The following is a 16,818-nucleotide window of genomic DNA, read 5'->3' on the forward strand; positions in this document are numbered from 1 at the left end:
ACCCTTAAACCGTAATAAAAGTAGTTTTCTGTTAATTGGGGGCTATTCTATTCTTTCAGACATTTTATACAGTAATATACCCCCCCAGCGCTGTATACAGTAATATAACCCCCAGCGCTGTATACAGTAATATAACCCCCAGCACTGTATACAGTAATATAACCCCCCAGCGCTGTATACAGTAATATAACCCCCAGCACTGTATACAGTAATATAAACCCTAGCGCTGTATACAGTAATATAACCCCCAGCGCTGTATACAGTAATATAACCCCAGCACTGTATACAGTAATATAACCCCCAGCACTGTATACAGTAATATAACCCCCAGCGCTGTATACAGTAATATAACCCCCGGCGCTGTATACAGTAATAACCCCCAGCGCTGTATACAGTAATATAACCCCAGCACTGTATACAGTAATATAAACCCTAGCGCTGTATACAGTAATATAACCCCCCAGCGCTGTATACAGTAATATAACCCCCAGCTCTGTATACAGTAATATACCCCCCAGCGCTGTATACAGTAATATACCCCCCAGCGCTGTATACAGTAATATAACCCCCAGCGCTGTATACAGTAATATACCCCCCAGCGCTGTATACAGTAATATAATACCCAGCACTGTATACAGTAATATAACCCTCCAGCGCTGTATACAGTAATATACCCCCCAGCGCTGTATACAGTAATATACCCCCCAGCGCTGTATACAGTAATATACCCCCCAGCGCTGTATACAGAAATATAACCCCCAGTGCTGTATACAGTAATATAACCCCCAGCGCTGTATACAGTAATATAACCCCCAGCGCTGTATACAGTAATATACCCCCCAGCGCTGTATACAGTAATATAACCCCAGCGCTGTATACAGAAATATAACCCCCAGCGCTGTATACAGTAATATAACCCCCAGTGCTGTATACAGTAATATAACCCCCAGCGCTGTATACAGTAATATAACCCCCAGCACTGTATACAGTAATATAACCCCCCAGCGCTGTATACAGTAATATAACCCCCCAGTTCTGTATACAGTAATATAACCCCCCCAGCGCTGTATACAGTAATATACCCCCCAGCGCTGTATACAGTAATATACCCCCCAGCGCTGTATACAGTAATATACCCCCCAGCGCTGTATACAGAAATATAACCCCCAGCGCTGTATACAGTAATATACCCCCCAGCGCTGTATACAGTAATATAACCCCCCAGCGCTGTATACAGTAATATACCCCCCCAGCGCTGTATACAGTAATATACCCCCCCAGCGCTGTATACAGTAATATAACCCCCCAGCGCTGTATACAGTAATATACCCCCCCAGCGCTGTATACAGTAATATACCCAGCAGCGCTGTATACAGTAATATAACCCCCAGCGCTGTATACAGTAATATAACCCCCAGCGCTGTATACAGTAATATAACCCCCAGCGCTGTATACAGTAATATACCCCCCAGCGCTGTATACAGAAATATAACCCCCAGCGCTGTATACAGTAATATATCCCCCAGCGCTGTATACAGTAATATACCCCCCCAGCGCTGTATACAGTAATATAACCCCCCCAGCGCTGTATACAGTAATATAACCCCCAGCGCTGTATACAGTAATATAACCCCCAGCGCTGTATACAGTAATATAACCCCCAGTGCTATATACAGTAATATAACCCCCAGCGCTGTATACAGTAATATAACCCCCCAGCGCTGTATACAGTAATATAACCCCGAGCGCTGTATACAGTAATATAACCCCCAGCACTGTATACAGTAATATAACCCCCCAGCGCTGTATACAGTAATATAACCCCCAGCGCTGTATACAGTAATATAACCCCCCAGCGCTGTATACAGTAATATAACCCCCCGCGCTGTATACAGTAATATAACCCCCCAGCGCTGTATACAGTAATATAATCCCCCAGCGCTGTATACAGTAATATAACCCCCAGCGCTGTATACAGTAATATAACCCCCAGCGCTGTATACAGTAATATAACCCCCAGCGCTGTATACAGTAATATATCCCCCCAGCGCTGTATACAGTAATATAACCCCCCAGCACTGTATACAGTAATATAACCCCCAGCGCTGTATACAGTAATATAACCCCCAGCGCTGTATACAGTAATATAACCCCCCAGCGCTGTATACAGTAATATAACCCCCAGCACTGTATACAGTAATATAACCCCCAGCGCTGTATACAGTAATATAACCCCCAGCGCTGTATACAGTAATATAATCCCCAGCTCTGTATACAGTAATATAACCCCCCAGTGCTGTATACAGTAATATAACCCCCCAGTGCTGTATACAGTAATATAACCCCCCAGCGCTGTATACAGTAATATAACCCCCAGCACTGTATACAGTAATATAACCCTCAGTGCTGTATACAGTAATATAACCCCCAGCGCTGTATACAGTAATATAATACCCCAGCGCTGTATACAGTAATATAACCCCCAATGCTGTATACAGTAATATAACCCCCAGCACTGTATACAGTAATATAACCCCCAGCACTGTATACAGTAATATAACCCCCAATGCTGTATACAGTAATATAACCCCCAGCGCTGTATACAGTAATATAACCCCCCAGAGCTGTATACAGTAATATAACCCCCAGCGCTGTATACAGTAATATAACCCCCAGCGCTGTATACAGTAATATAACCCCCAGCGGTGTATACAGTAATATAACCCCCAGCACTGTATACAGTAATATAACCCCCAGCGCTGTATACAGTAATATAACCCCCAGCGCTGTATACAGTAATATAACCCCCCAGCACTGTATACAGTAATATAACCCCCAGCGGTGTATACAGTAATATAACCCCCAGCACTGTATACAGTAATATAACCCCCAGCGCTGTATACAGTAATATAACCCCCAGCACTGTATACAGTAATACCCCCCCTAACGGTGCTGTATACAGTAATAACCCCCCCCAGCACTGTATACAATAATAACCCCCACACTGAGCTGATGCTTTACGGCAATCCTAATAAAGTCCGTTCCGCCATTGAATTTCATTAGTCAGAGAGTCCATCTGGGTGATTAAGACTGAGGCATTCTATTGTTCCCCACAGGCAGTATGATAACAGAGCGAGAATCATACAAATGTTTTATATGCAGCTGTCTAAAAACATTATATTATGGGGCAAAAACTACAACTGGTTTAAAAAAGGAAACGTCTGATACAGGGAATAAAAATGTTTGGTGGGATTTCCACTTTAAAGACATTATTCTCCCGTCTTTCCGGCTCGGAGCTTCTCTCCCTGCCTAATGATTGCATTACGGGTCTCGCTGAATCATGAATTACGTAGTTGAGTTTCATTATTGAGTTAAGGCAGCCGATGAAACGTCTCGCTGATAAATGAAGCCGTCACAGGGGGTATTAAGTCGTCGGATGTGATGCAGTTTCCAGGGGGGGCTTTAATTCCAACTGCTATCCGGATTGTAATGGAAACGACTTCGGGAATCTGACGCCTCTCTCCTGGCTGCTAATATCTCTAGGGTGTGCTGTCAGCCTCACAATAAGGGATAGAAACTCCTATTTAACCCCTTCACGTCACACTGACTGGTAATAAAAGGTGATTCTGATTCAAACATTCAAAAAAAGTGGTGTTACCCCAAACCTGCTGGCAGATCGGCCCCATCCGGCCCCTGTCTAGTACCCATTTCTCCTGCTGTCTCGTCTTAGATTCAGGAGCCGTATGTCTATCCCATGCATGTTTAATATCCTCGCTGTATTACCCTCTACCACTTCTGCTGGGAGGCTGTTCCATGGAAGGAATAGGATATAAATTTGCTGTTTCGAGTAAAGAAATCCTTCACAGCTCAAAGCGACTCTTTTCAAGCCCCGGGGACACGCAGATAATATTTCCAGGGAAATATCCAATGTCACCGTGGAATGGTTATTGGCTCATATAATCCCCCACCCCCGGTTATTTAAACCTGAGACCCCTGAGACAGCAGACTTGAGTTCTGTTGGCACAATCAGGAGAATCCAAGATCTTCCCAAACAGAAGAGACGCCAGAAGAACGGGAAACATCCCAACAAAACCGACACTTTTTATGTGATCTTGTGCCCCATTGCGGGGTATTTGTGTAACTGAGGGGGGTATTTAGAAGAAGAATAATGGGGTTTATTTACCCCGTTTCATTTATAAAGCCGTTTCCTGCTGTTTCTATACACATTATCGGGGCTTTTAGGGCTGTAGAACCCTGCGATCCCCTCATACCCAGCAAACATTCCAACCTCCTAGAAAAGAGGGGCATCAGGGGGGGAGAGGGGCATCAGGGCAGGAGACAGGGGCATCAGGTTTGGAGACAGGACTATCAGGGGAGGAGAGAGGGGCATCAGGGAAGGCAAGGGGGCATCACGGGGAGGAAAGAGGGGCATCGAGGGAAGAAGGTGGGATACGGAGGAGGAAAAATGGGCATCAGGGAGGGAAAGAGGGACACAGAGAAGTGAAGAGGGGCATCAAGGGAGGAAAGTGCGATAAAAGGGAGGAAAGATTGGCATCAGGGGCAGAAAAGAGGGGCATCAAGGGATTTAGAGACCAAAAAGGGACTATCCTTCCAAAAAAAATGGAACACTTGGGGGGTATGCAGAGGGACTTGCTTTCCAATGCAGGGCAACCCTGCCTGCCGCGTGATAAGCAGAGATTGATCCTTTTCCGCGGGGGATTCGTCTGATCTCTGCCGGGAAGCATTAAATGAATAAAGTGCCTGCACTGTCCTGGTTTTTAAAGGTTACTCCTCTGGCTAATATCTGACCCATCACATCGATCTGTGGAGCAGCTGCAGAACCTCTTGGAAACATAGCTGCCAATCACAATAACACAATCCCAATGTGTGGGGACATGTGATTTCTAGCTACTAGATCACTCTCATGCTATACAGCGCTGGAGGGTTATATTACTGTATACAGCGCTGGAGGGTTATATTACTGTATACAGCGCTGGGGTTATATTACTGTATACAGCGCTGGGGGGTTATATTACTGTATACAGCGCTGGGGGTTATATTACTGTATACAGCGCTGGGGGGTTATATTACTGTATACAGCGCTGGGGGTTATATTACTGTATACAGCGCTGGGGGTTATATTACTGTATACAGCGCTGGGGGTTATATTGCTGTATACAGCGCTGGGGGTTATATTACTGTATACAGCGCTGGGGGTTATATTACTGTATACAGCGCTGGGGGTTATATTGCTGTATACAGCGCCGGGGTATTATTACTGTATACAGCGCCGGGGTATTATTACTGTATACAGCGCCGGGGCACATTCGTATAAGTGTGTATGTGGCGTGTGACCTCGGGGCCGGGTCGTTAGACCGGAGGGAGGATGTCTTTGCAACATAAAGACATTTACAGGAAATCAACAATTGGGGTCAAATAAGGTAGAAACCGAGAGGGAACAGAAATCATAATCCGGATGAATGGCTCCCGGGGGACGGGGACATAACGCCAACAAAAAGATCATTAACAGCCTGAGCCGAAATTGCGGCCCCCAGGGGCCGTTCACAAAGCCAAATGAGAGGCAACAGCACAGAGAAAATGCCCAGGGTTCTAACCTACCCAATTCTCAAACTAATTCTCGCCTCCACCTACTCTTCCGAATTTAACCCCTTTGTAGCTGAACGCAGGCGATGCTGGATGCCCAAACCCTTCCCAGCTCCAGCGGCAGGTCAGGGGCCGCAGAGTGCCGGATTTACACGTTAAAAACGTAGCATCAGGTGACCGCCGGCCATCGTCTTCCCGCCGCCGGCCGGCAGCTTGGAGAATTGCCGGACTTTGGAGCAGAAGAGCAGATGGAGTTCTTATCATTCATGCATCATTTCAGAATTCCTCAATCCCACGGCTTTTAATCTCTTATTTATTTTATTGTTTCGCGTGGAGCTGAAGAATCCGTGTAACGTTGGGCAGAGTAGGTTGCCGTGACGACGCGTGGGTTGTTTGGAGATCACCTTGTGATATAATGAAGTGCGGTTTCCTCTCGTTCCCCAAACATTCCGTAATAAAGAATCCGTTCGGAAAGCTGTATTTTTGTTCTTTCTCGCTCGCGTTTTACATTTTCCGTTTGGACGCGGAACGGGAACGATCTACAGATGGTTTCATAATTAGGAAGTAAAAATAGAGATTGCGTTTCTGTCCTCGTTCTGTAACTAAAGCAACATCTTGTGAGGAAAAACTGATGGGCGGCGAGTCTCTTCCCGTAATCCCCGACCCGTCTCACGATCCAAACCGCTCTAATACGAGTCAGATGTCTCGCGGAAGCCAAGACGGGAGATTCGTGCAGGTGAAGCAAAGCATACCTGCCAAGTGTCCCTGTTCAGTTTGGCCACTCCCTCTTTCAGCCTCTAATGCCCCTTTTTTCTGCCCCTGATGCCCATACCTGGAAGCATCCAGGCTCTGGCTACCCAGAGCTCTCCCTCTTTGGGATTCGGGTGGCGGGTCCGCTGACATTGGGGTGGTAAACCCCAAACGCAGAAATATTTAACGTGATCGGAGGGGTGGAGTGGGAGCGTCGTTAAGCCTTAGCAACCCCTCGCAACCCGGAGATTCTTTATGGTGGCCCACAGGCCCAGATAAGCAGCGCTTCACCCAGGAGTCTCCGGGGGAGACCAGGAGAGTTCCCCGGTATACCGATGCCCCTCTTTCCAACCTTGATGCCCCTCTCTCATCCCCTGTTCCCCTTTTTCCTCCCCGATGCCCCTCTTTTCTAGGTCAGAATGTTTGCTGGGTATGAGGGTATCGCAGGGTTCTACTGCCCTAAAAGCCCCAAAAATGTGTATAGAAACAGCAGGGAACGGCTTTATGGTACTCTTATTATTAGTATTAGTATTAGTAGTAGTATTAGTAGTATTATTATTAGCAATATTAGTATTATTATTAGTAGTAGTAGTATTAGTAGTATTATTAGTATTAGTAGTATTAGTAGTATTATTATTAGTAGTAGTAGTATTATTAGTAGTGTTAGTTTTAGTAGTATTATTAGTGTATAGAAACCACAGGAACCGGCTTTATGGTACTCTTATTATTAGTATTAGTATTAGTAGTAGTAGTATTATTTGTATTAGTAATAGTAGTACTACTATTATTAGTATAATTAGTAGTAGTATTAGTAGTAGTAATATTAGTAGTAGTATTAGTATAATTAGTAGTAGTAATATTAGTAGTATTATTAGTAGTAGTATTAGTATAATTAGTAGTAGTATTAGTATAATTAGTAGTAGTAATATTAGTAGTATTATTAGTAGTAGTATTAGTATTAGTAGTAGTAGTATTATTTGTATTAGTAATAGTAGTACTACTATTATTAGTATAATTAGTAGTAGTATAAGTAGTAGTAATATTAGTAGTAGTATTAGTATAATTAGTAGTAGTAATATTAGTAGTATTATTAGTAGTAGTATTAGTATAATTAGTAGTAGTATTAGTAGTACTAATATTAGTAGTATTATTAGTAGTAGTATTAGTATAATTAGTAGTAGTAATATTAGTAGTATTATTAGTAGTAGTATTAGTATTAGTAGTAGTAGTATTATTTGTATTAGTAATAGTAGTACTACTATTATTAGTATAATTAGTAGTAGTATTAGTAGTAGTAATATTAGTAGTATTATTAGTAGTAGTATTAGTATAATTAGTAGTAGTAATAGTAGTAGTATTAGTATAATTAGTAGTAGTATTATTAGTAGTAGTAATATTAGTAGTATTATTAGTAGTAGTATTAGTATAATTAGTAGTAGTATTATTAGTAGTAGTAATATTAGTAGTATTATTATTAGTAGTATTATTAGTAGTAGTAATATTAGTAGTATTATTAGTACTAGTATTAGTATAATTAGTAGTAGTATTATTAGTAGTAGTAATATTAGTAGTATAATTAGTAGTAGTATTATTAGTAGGAGTATTAGTATTATTAGTAGTGTTAGTATTAGTAGTAGTAATATTATTATTATTATTAGTAGTAGTAGTAGTATAATTATTAGTATTTTTATTGGTATTGTTAGCTTCTGCGTGAAGAACTTCCAAAAAGTCTAAAATGATCACAAAAACACAAAACCGCTGAGATGTCCTTCTGGTTAACCAAGAAACAGTCCGTCCCTGGCAGTCACGCTTGTGGTGTCCGTGTTGAAATAGAACGTTATGTTTTTGATGTTTTCATTTTCTTTAATTCTGCTTCTGTTTTATTTTTTCTCCCCTGTTTTTTTGCCTCATAATTTAATGTTTTCAGGCAGCTGCATATCAGCCGTTTGTATGATTCTCGCTCTGTTATCTGATCCCCGATCTACTAAACACCCCGACTCCTTATCATACTGCCTGTGGGGAACAATAGAATGGCTCAGTCTTAATGACCCAGCCGGACTCTCTGACTAGTGAAAGTCTATGGAAGAACGGACTTCATCAGCATTGCCATAAAGCGTCAGCTCAGTGTTTTCTTAATTAACATGAGTCCGGTGGTTATTGCGGCTTCTCACAGGCTGTTTTGCTTCTCTTTTAGGAACAAGAAGATCCCAACAAGCTGGCGACCAGTTGGCCCGACTATTACATCGACCGGATAAATTCCATGGCAGCTGTAAGTGGCAACGCGCTTTATGGTCCACGTTTAGTGTCCGCAGTCATATGTCTACCCGGGAATGTTTAAATCCTCTCACTTTATTAGGCTCTACCACTTCTGCTGGGAGGCTGTTCTACTTATCTACCACCCTCTAAGACTGCTTCCTTCCGCATGCTGAGAGGCAGAAACAAGAGTTCTAAAAATATATCGTTATTTAAAATTACTAATTTATGTAATAATTTGCATTTATGTTTTGGGGGGGGTTTTGCAGGAAAAAAATAATAAATCTTTTTTTCCTTTAAACATTATTCTTCTGGATTTTTAAAGCTGCTGTTCCGCCTACTCTGCTGAATTTAACCATTTTACTCCTAAACACGGCATTAGAATGTGCTGTTTAGCTGTTGAATTTCCAAACCCTTCCCGGAAATAACTCTTTAATCGTGTAACATTTTGCGTCGTTCCTTATTTTTTGCCTGGAGCGTTTTTAGTGGTCACGTGACACAAAGACACCCACTGATAGGTTGTTGCCATAGCAACCCAAAAACTTCTTAAAAGTTTTTTTTTTATATGATTAGACTTTCAAAGATAAGAATAATTTTGCTGTTTTTTTGTTCTCCGGAGGAAGTTTTTTTAATTTGTTTTAGACTAATTATTGCTGGCTTTATGGGCTCCAAGCGGGTGCCTTAGTGTATCCCGTGATTTACGATGCTATTGTATTTGGTAAATGTTGGTTTTTAGGTTTTTTCATTAATCTTAATGAATTATCGCGTCGCTCGAGCAAACAGGAACCTCGCTAAACGTTTCTCTTTCATCTGCAAGTTAATAAAAAGCCGCCATCGATCATTCAGCCATCAGCTTGTCTATGATGTAAATGCTGTTTGTTTTCCCAGAAAAGCAAAATTTGAATACTGGCCTATAATTCCCCGAAAATGTCAGTATTATAATATAATAATAATATACGTTTGTTATGACGTTTCCGTCTTTTTAAAAATGATTAATTCCGTTTAAATTGAGGTTTTGCGCAAATAAAAGATTTGGGGACTTTTTCAGGTCCCGTATTTTTTTGTAACGTCCTCGGATCTCGGGGGGGGGGGGACTGGAATAAATTCCTGGACTTGTTCGAGAAAATACACAATTTCACTTAAAAGGGCCAAATGATATGGGGAGGAATAATTGTTAAAATACTAATAGGTGTTGCTTGCCGCCTCCCGTTGCCACCATGGCCCCAATGAAACGAAAGTCGTAGGCTGCCATATCGCAGTATTTATTAAATATAACAAATATAATAATATAATAAATAATAAAGGGGATCGGTCAGTTTTATGGCAAAATCAGGATTAAGTGAAATTGGCCAAATGTTACGAGATATTCTTTCACAGGAAGGATTCTGTGTCGCTGTTACGGTTTCCTCGATGAGGATGGTATATTTATTTGGTGTATGAAGGGGCTCTCTCCTCGGAGGGGGCAGATTCCTGGATATGACACAGAACCCCCCCCCGGGGGTGACTGTTTATCCAGGTTGGGGGGTGACCCAGTTGCTGTGTGGATAAGGCTCGGGGTATTTGGGATATGAGTCTCATGCTGGCCGGGCAGAGGGGTCGGGACCAGTAAATACAGCTGCTGCCGGGGGCCGGGGACTCGGAATAATAGACGGCGATATCGGGATAGAGCGCGCTCCGGAGCCGTGCCTTATATTTCAGCGCAGTCTCTAGCAGGCAAACAACATCATTCCAGATGCTGCAGACTACATGTGCAGTGAACTGGTTGGCTGAGAGTCATGAGATGTCTCCTTTCTCTCTGCAGAGCCCCGTGCTGCCTCCTTTTCTCTCTGCAGAGCCCTGTGTGCCCTCCTTTCTCTCTGCAGAGCCCCGTGCTCCCTCCTTTCTCTCTGCAGAGCCCCGTGCTCCCTCCTTTCTCTCTGCTGAGCGCCGTGCTGTCTCCTTTCTCTCCGCAGAGCCCCGTGCTGCCTCCTTTCTCTCTGCAGAGCCCCGTGCTGCCTCCTTTCTCTCCGCAGAGCCCCGTGCTGCCTCCTTTCTCTCCGCAGAGCCCCGTGCTGCCTCCTTTCTCTCCGCAGAGCCCCGTGCTGCCTCCTTTCTCTCCGCAGAGCCCCGCGCTCCCTCCTTTCTCTCTGTAGAGCCCCGTGCTCCCTCCTTTCTCTCTGCAGAGCCCCGTGCTGCCTCCTTTCTCTCTCTGCAGAGCCCCGTGCTCCCTCCTTTCTCTCTGTAGAGCCCCGTGCTCCCTCCTTTCTCTCCGCAGAGCCCCGTGCTGCCTCGTTTCTCTCTCTGCAGAGCCCCGTGCTCCCTCCTTTCTCTCTGTAGAGCCCCGTGCTCCCTCCTTTCTCTCAGCAGAGCCCCGTGCTGCCTCCTTTCTCTCTCTGCAGTGCCCCGTGCTCCCTCCTTTCTTTCTGCAGAGCCCCGCGCTCCCTCCTTTCTCTCTGCAGAGCCCCGCGCTCCCTCCTTTCTCTCTGCAGAGCCCCGTGCTGCCTCCTTTCTCTCCGCAGAGCCCCGTGCTGCCTCCTTTCTCTCTCTGCAGAGCCCCGTGCTCCCTCCTTTCTCTCTGTAGAGCCCCGTGCTCCCTCCTTTCTCTCCGCAGAGCCCCGTGTTCCCTCGTTTCTCTCTCTGCAGAGCCCCGTGCTCCCTCCTTTCTCTCTGCAGAGCCCCGTGCTCCCTCCTTTCTCTCTGTAGAGCCCCGTGCTGCCTCCTTTCTCTCTCTGCAGAGCCCCGTGCTCCCTCCTTTCTTTCTGCAGAGCCCCGTGCTTCCTCCTTTCTCTCTGCAGAGCCCCGCGCTCCCTCCTTTCTCTCTCTGCAGAGCCCCGTGCTCCCTCCTTTCTCTCTGCAGAGCCCCGTGCTGCCTCCTTTCTCTCTGCAGAGCCCCGTGCTGCCTCCTTTCTCTCCGCAGAGCCTCGTGTTTCCTCCTGGCACCCGTTCTGATTGAATGTACCCGGGGTGTTTATCGCATGGTAGACGGTGTAGGGGCACCGCGGCCAGCTGCACACACTCACAGCTGCAGGAGTTTATGGACGCCACGTGAGAGCGCAGAGCGCGGCACATGATGACTGCTTCGTTATTTCGGTGCCAGCGCTTCCTATAACACATTGTGCGATGGTGTTACTGGCTTAAAGCTACCGTTCCAGCTGTAAAGCTCTTTTATAAACACCTGTGCTGTTAGAGAAGCGATTCAGCCCGTCTGGGGTACCCCGGTGTCATACAGCAGTCCTTGGCTTCAGATGTTGTACTGTACGGTATATGAGCATACCTGCTAAGGGTCCTGCTTAAAGATAGCCAGTCCCTCTCAAAGACCCAAATCTGTCTGTCCCTCTTCAGAGGGGTCAGTAGCACTGTGTACCCCAAATCCATGTTCCTTGCTTTCCTTCCCTGATGCCCCTTTAGGGCTATCCTAGTCCTCTCTGCCCTAATAAATTGAGCTGGATTTATTGGAGCCTATAATTTCCAGAACTTATAGCAAATTCATTGTACAGGGCTGTGGAATATGATGGCGCTATATAAAACAATTAATAATATATGAAGATACACACATCTTAAGCTCTTCAACTGAAGCGTATGGTTTCCCAATTCAATTTCTTTCCTCCTCCAGATGCAGACGCTCTACGCCTTTGATGAAGAGGACACCGAAATGAGAAATAAAATTGTGGAAGACTTGAAGACAGCTTTACGGACGCAGCCAATGAGGTACTACTTACAATCATTTTAAAAAATATTAATTAATATTTAATTTATTTACAATAAATACGGATTTATGGATGGAGCAGAGACAGAAAAAGGGATCCAGACAGGATGCAAACCGTACTCCCAACATCCCTGCCATAGTGTATGCTTAATGCACTCATTACATTTTGGACAGCCAACTAACTGATTGTTAGTACTGTGCCAAAAAAATCAAGACTGTTGGCAGCTATGCTGAAAAACCTCCTGAAGGACCTGGTAATAACTAACTTGCCACATGTTTCCATATAAGGAATTATATATTTATGCAAAAAAGAAAAAGTTGTGTTTTTTATTTAGAGTTATTTAAAGGGACATCCAGGGACCCCCCCCCCGAACAAATAATGTAGCCAATCGGGTTGGAGCAGTGTATTTGTGTCGAGTACACTTGCATATTTTCACCACTAGATGGCACTGTAAATAGGCTCACACTGAGCCGCAGCAGGCAAATTGTGGTCTGGCTCCTTTAAGGCCAGGGAATGTTCCTCCGAAGGCGGCGGGAATATTATACAAAGCGGTAGGTATCGAAAAAGAAGCAAAAATCCTCAATCCGGTGAAGACGTTCGATTGGTCAGGAACAGTTACACATTAATTTTAAGGAATGGTAAATAGCTCGTTTTGGATACTGTATCTTTGTCTCCGTATTATGAGGGCGACTCACTTTCTGCACCATTAACCTCGATAACAAAATAAGCGGCTTCCCACGCTAATTATTTTTATTTTCCAACAATGGCCTTTAAGTTTCCTTCGTTACTGGGGGGGGATTTCAAACTATGTCGATGTCAACAAGTAGGTTAAATATAATTATACCCCCCCAGTGCCCAGGTGCCACGTCCCATTAAAGGAGAAATTGTATATAATGTCTGAGTTTTTGGGACTAACCACAGCCTTCTACCGATAAATCTCCAGCAAAGTTTGAAGACAAAAAAAACTGGTTTTATCTCATTTTGTCCCAATAAACTCCCTTTATCTGCAGACCTGGAGCCGCCGTTGCTGTCAGTCATGTGATATTTTAGGTGACTTTCCCGGCTCAAACACCGCACTGAGCTGATGCTTTATGGTGATGCTAATGAAGTCCGTCCCTTAAACTCTTATTAGTCAGAAAGTCTGACTGGGCGATTAAGACTGAGCCATTCTATTGTTTCCCACAAGCAGTATTATAAAGAGTCAGGATGTTTGTCTATTAGATTGGGGCTCAGAGCGATAACTCATACAAACGGCTAATATGCAGCTGCCTGAAAACCTTATATTATGGGGCAAAACCTGAAACCGTTTAAAAAAAATAAAAAAAAGCACTATTTTTAAGACTTATTTTTTAATCTGATATTAATAATACCAAAAGTTTCTCACTGGAGGAGCAGCGAGAGAAAATCACTCATCAGAATTTGGTCACAGACCCCCAGAAAGCTTCAGCCTGGCTGCAGCCCAAATACGTTCCGTATTCCAACGGGGAAAATAAAGTAACGTTGGCTTCCACCAGAGAAAGTTTAACGGCTCTTTGAACAGAAGTTCTCTAAATGCAACATAGAATCAGTTTATTGCATAACGAAACGTAATCAGGTTTAAGTTACAATATAATCGGAGTTTATGAGTCGCCGTGGGGTTCCGCATGAATCGTCGGGCACAGAACTACACGTGTAAGTTGGCAGAGGTCCCCCATGGCTCTTCAGCTAAGACGGGGCAGAATAGGTGAAGAAGAAGTCCTCAGGACCTTCAGTGGTCTACCTTGCGAGTAGGACAGTTCCTTAAGAACGGAGCGTCTGCCAATTCGCCGATGGCCACATTTCCATCATCTAAGCTTTTTCAGCTGTTTTCATCTCGTGAAGTGGAATCATCTCATCTGTTATTAATCACAGTAAGTATCAGCTTCACATCGCGAAGGTCTCGGCGTTCTGCTCCTCGTTTCTTTCGAGCCTCCAGCGCAGTCCTAAAACCTTTTAATGGCTGGAAGCAGCCAAGTTCCTCGTTAAAGACCCGCGTCTCAACTTATATCAAGAGACTCAACTTATGGGCTGCCAAACGGGACGGCGTCCAACAGCCAGACCGGAGCCAATTCGTAAAAATGTTAATAGAAAGAGCACAGATGACCCGCGTGACACGTTCAGCAAATCCAACGACGTGCATTCATATAAAACATACTCTGCTGCAGGTTTATGACATCATCAACCCAGAACGAGCGGCGTTATCAATCTTAAACTAATTATAAATACTTTTTCCCGTGGTGAGCTCTTAACCGTATGTTACGCCACAGCGTAATTTAATTATTTAATTATTTTAATATATTGTATAGATTTTTTATATATAATTTTCTTTAATAATTGCACTCTAGCTATTCATGCGACCAGCAGGCACTTCTCTGAGTAATGCTGCAGCTTTCTCTAATCTTCCGAAACCTTTTCATAGAGGTTCATATTAAGCCAGGCATTCCTAAAAAACAAAAAATAACTATTCCTATAGCATAAACTGGCCAAAGTTTTCAAAAAGAAATGTGATTTTTTTTTTTTATATGATTCCAAAAAAGTTTGGTTTTTTTTTGTTTTTTTTTTTTTAAAAAACACTCCATGCTGAATTTGGTATAATTTAAAAAAAAAATGATACTATCTACGATAAAGTGTAAATGAAGAGGTATACATTCGGTTTGTATGTATATAAAAATTATAAAATTATAAAAAAAAAAACTAGAACATAATAGAAATAACAAAACATTCTACATTAAAATGATCCTTGCTTTAACTTTTTTAATATATTATTATTATTATTAGTATCATCATTTTTATTATTATTTTATTACATATTATTATTTTGTTACATCTGCGCAGAAAGCTTGTTCTTTTTCCCCGGAATAAACCTGGCACATATTGAGTGAATTTATAATCGCGGCGTGTGCAAAAATGTGTCCAAAAAGCTTACATAATTTAATGCGAATTATTCCTGCTGTTCGGCGCGTCATGTTGTGAATAATGAGCTTCTTTGCTCGCTCTAATTACGTTTTTTAAGATTTAAACCGGGGGCCGCTTGCCAGAGTCGCAGGAGAAAAAAAAGCACTTACCTATATATTTCATCTGATGTCAGACTCCGGGCCAGATGGTTCGTGTTGACTGAACAATTTCTGGAAATTAATATTTTTTTTTTGTTCTTAGCATAAAAAGCTAGTATTTTTTTCAGAATTTTTTTAGGGTAAAAAAAAAACATTTTTGCAGGGTTTTATTGCCAGTCTTTATACTGTACAGAGAGGGAAATCAATGTTTTCTATTATAACTTTGTAATGTGCACCCGCTAGAGCCGAGGATAAAGAGCCATCTGCGGCTCCAATACTTTACGCCCCTGCAATAACCTACCGTCCCTTTAAATAAATCAATAAAAACGACCATAATCTTAACTACAACAACCCCTCTCTGCGCTGCCGCCATATTCCCAGTGTTTCAGGTGTCCAAATGGCACGCCATTGGTGGACGTGTGGCCAAAAGACTTACTGGAAGCTCTTCGTGGCATCACAAGGAGACCACGTGGAGGCTGTGATAGAGGAGGTCACCCAATCAGGCGCCGACTCCTTCATATCCTCTGATTTAATGATATCTGAGCATCCTGATTGGTGTTCTTCTCCCAGCTATATCACAGCTGGAATCCCTGCTTGAACACAGGTGACCCCGTTCCGGATCTCTTCACCTCCCGAGAAGCCATGGTTTAACTATTTGGTCTCTGGACGTAGATCTTGGCTGTTTACAGGGTTAATATTTGGAAGCATCTCAGAAACTTTAGAAGGTCTCCCGTTCCTCAGCACAATGCGCTCAACCGCAGCCTGATGTATTATAACAAGTTCCAGAATGTAAAGTAACAATAACGTGAAGTGAGCTTTCTTCCGCATTCTACACGGCTCAAAAACCAGACCAATTTTTTAGTAAAATAACCCAATTTATATACCGGGGCGAGTTAGTGTCCTTAATATAAACTGTATGTTGTATCCTGTGAACATTCCACATTAATGATGTAAGACGGGTCCCGGGATAGACTGAAACGTAAATATATATAAATCAGTCTGACACCAAATTAACCTTGTGAGAGCCAGAGAGGGAGAGCGCGCAGTAAGGTGTATCTCTCTGTTCTTTACAACTTTAAGAGAGTCAAGGCTCCTGGGGATATTATTATATTATTGTTCTATATATATAGCGCCATCATATTCCGTAGCTCTGTACAATATATATATATATTGTTCATGTCTGGTTGGAGATGCCAAAATTCACAGATGGCCACAGAATCTCTTTAAATGTTGTCCCCAGAGAGCTTCTCTCTACTACTATTTCAAAGATCCACACAACGACTGGACCCTCTTAAGTGTCTCATCTGCCTTGCCGTTATTGTTGGCCAAAGTAATCCCCCCGCAGAATGTAACGTTCCATTTTGGAACACTGTAGCTTGTGTGCTCTAGTGGACGGTTTTAAGAATCACCATGGCGACCACCAGAATGGTCCATTCAGCAGGGAAATTCCGCCG

The 16,818-nt window shown here is 43.2% G+C and overlaps 1 protein-coding gene across 4 annotated transcripts in view; it reads left to right on the forward strand.

Annotated features, from left to right (window-relative positions):
* Positions 1 to 16,818, forward strand: part of DAAM2 (dishevelled associated activator of morphogenesis 2) — a 98,733-nt gene that overhangs the window by 41,839 nt on the left and 40,076 nt on the right. For all 4 annotated transcript variants that reach the window (XM_053459033.1, XM_053459036.1, XM_053459035.1 and 1 more), the window contains exons 4-5: positions 8,549 to 8,623; positions 12,200 to 12,294. In XM_053459033.1, the coding sequence (XP_053315008.1) occupies positions 8,549 to 8,623; positions 12,200 to 12,294 (170 nt within the window). The remainder of the gene's footprint in view (positions 1 to 8,548; positions 8,624 to 12,199; positions 12,295 to 16,818) is intronic.

Source organism: Spea bombifrons, chromosome 3 (assembly GCF_027358695.1).
Source record: "Spea bombifrons isolate aSpeBom1 chromosome 3, aSpeBom1.2.pri, whole genome shotgun sequence".
In the NCBI taxonomy this organism is placed as follows: domain Eukaryota; kingdom Metazoa; phylum Chordata; class Amphibia; order Anura; family Pelobatidae; genus Spea; species Spea bombifrons.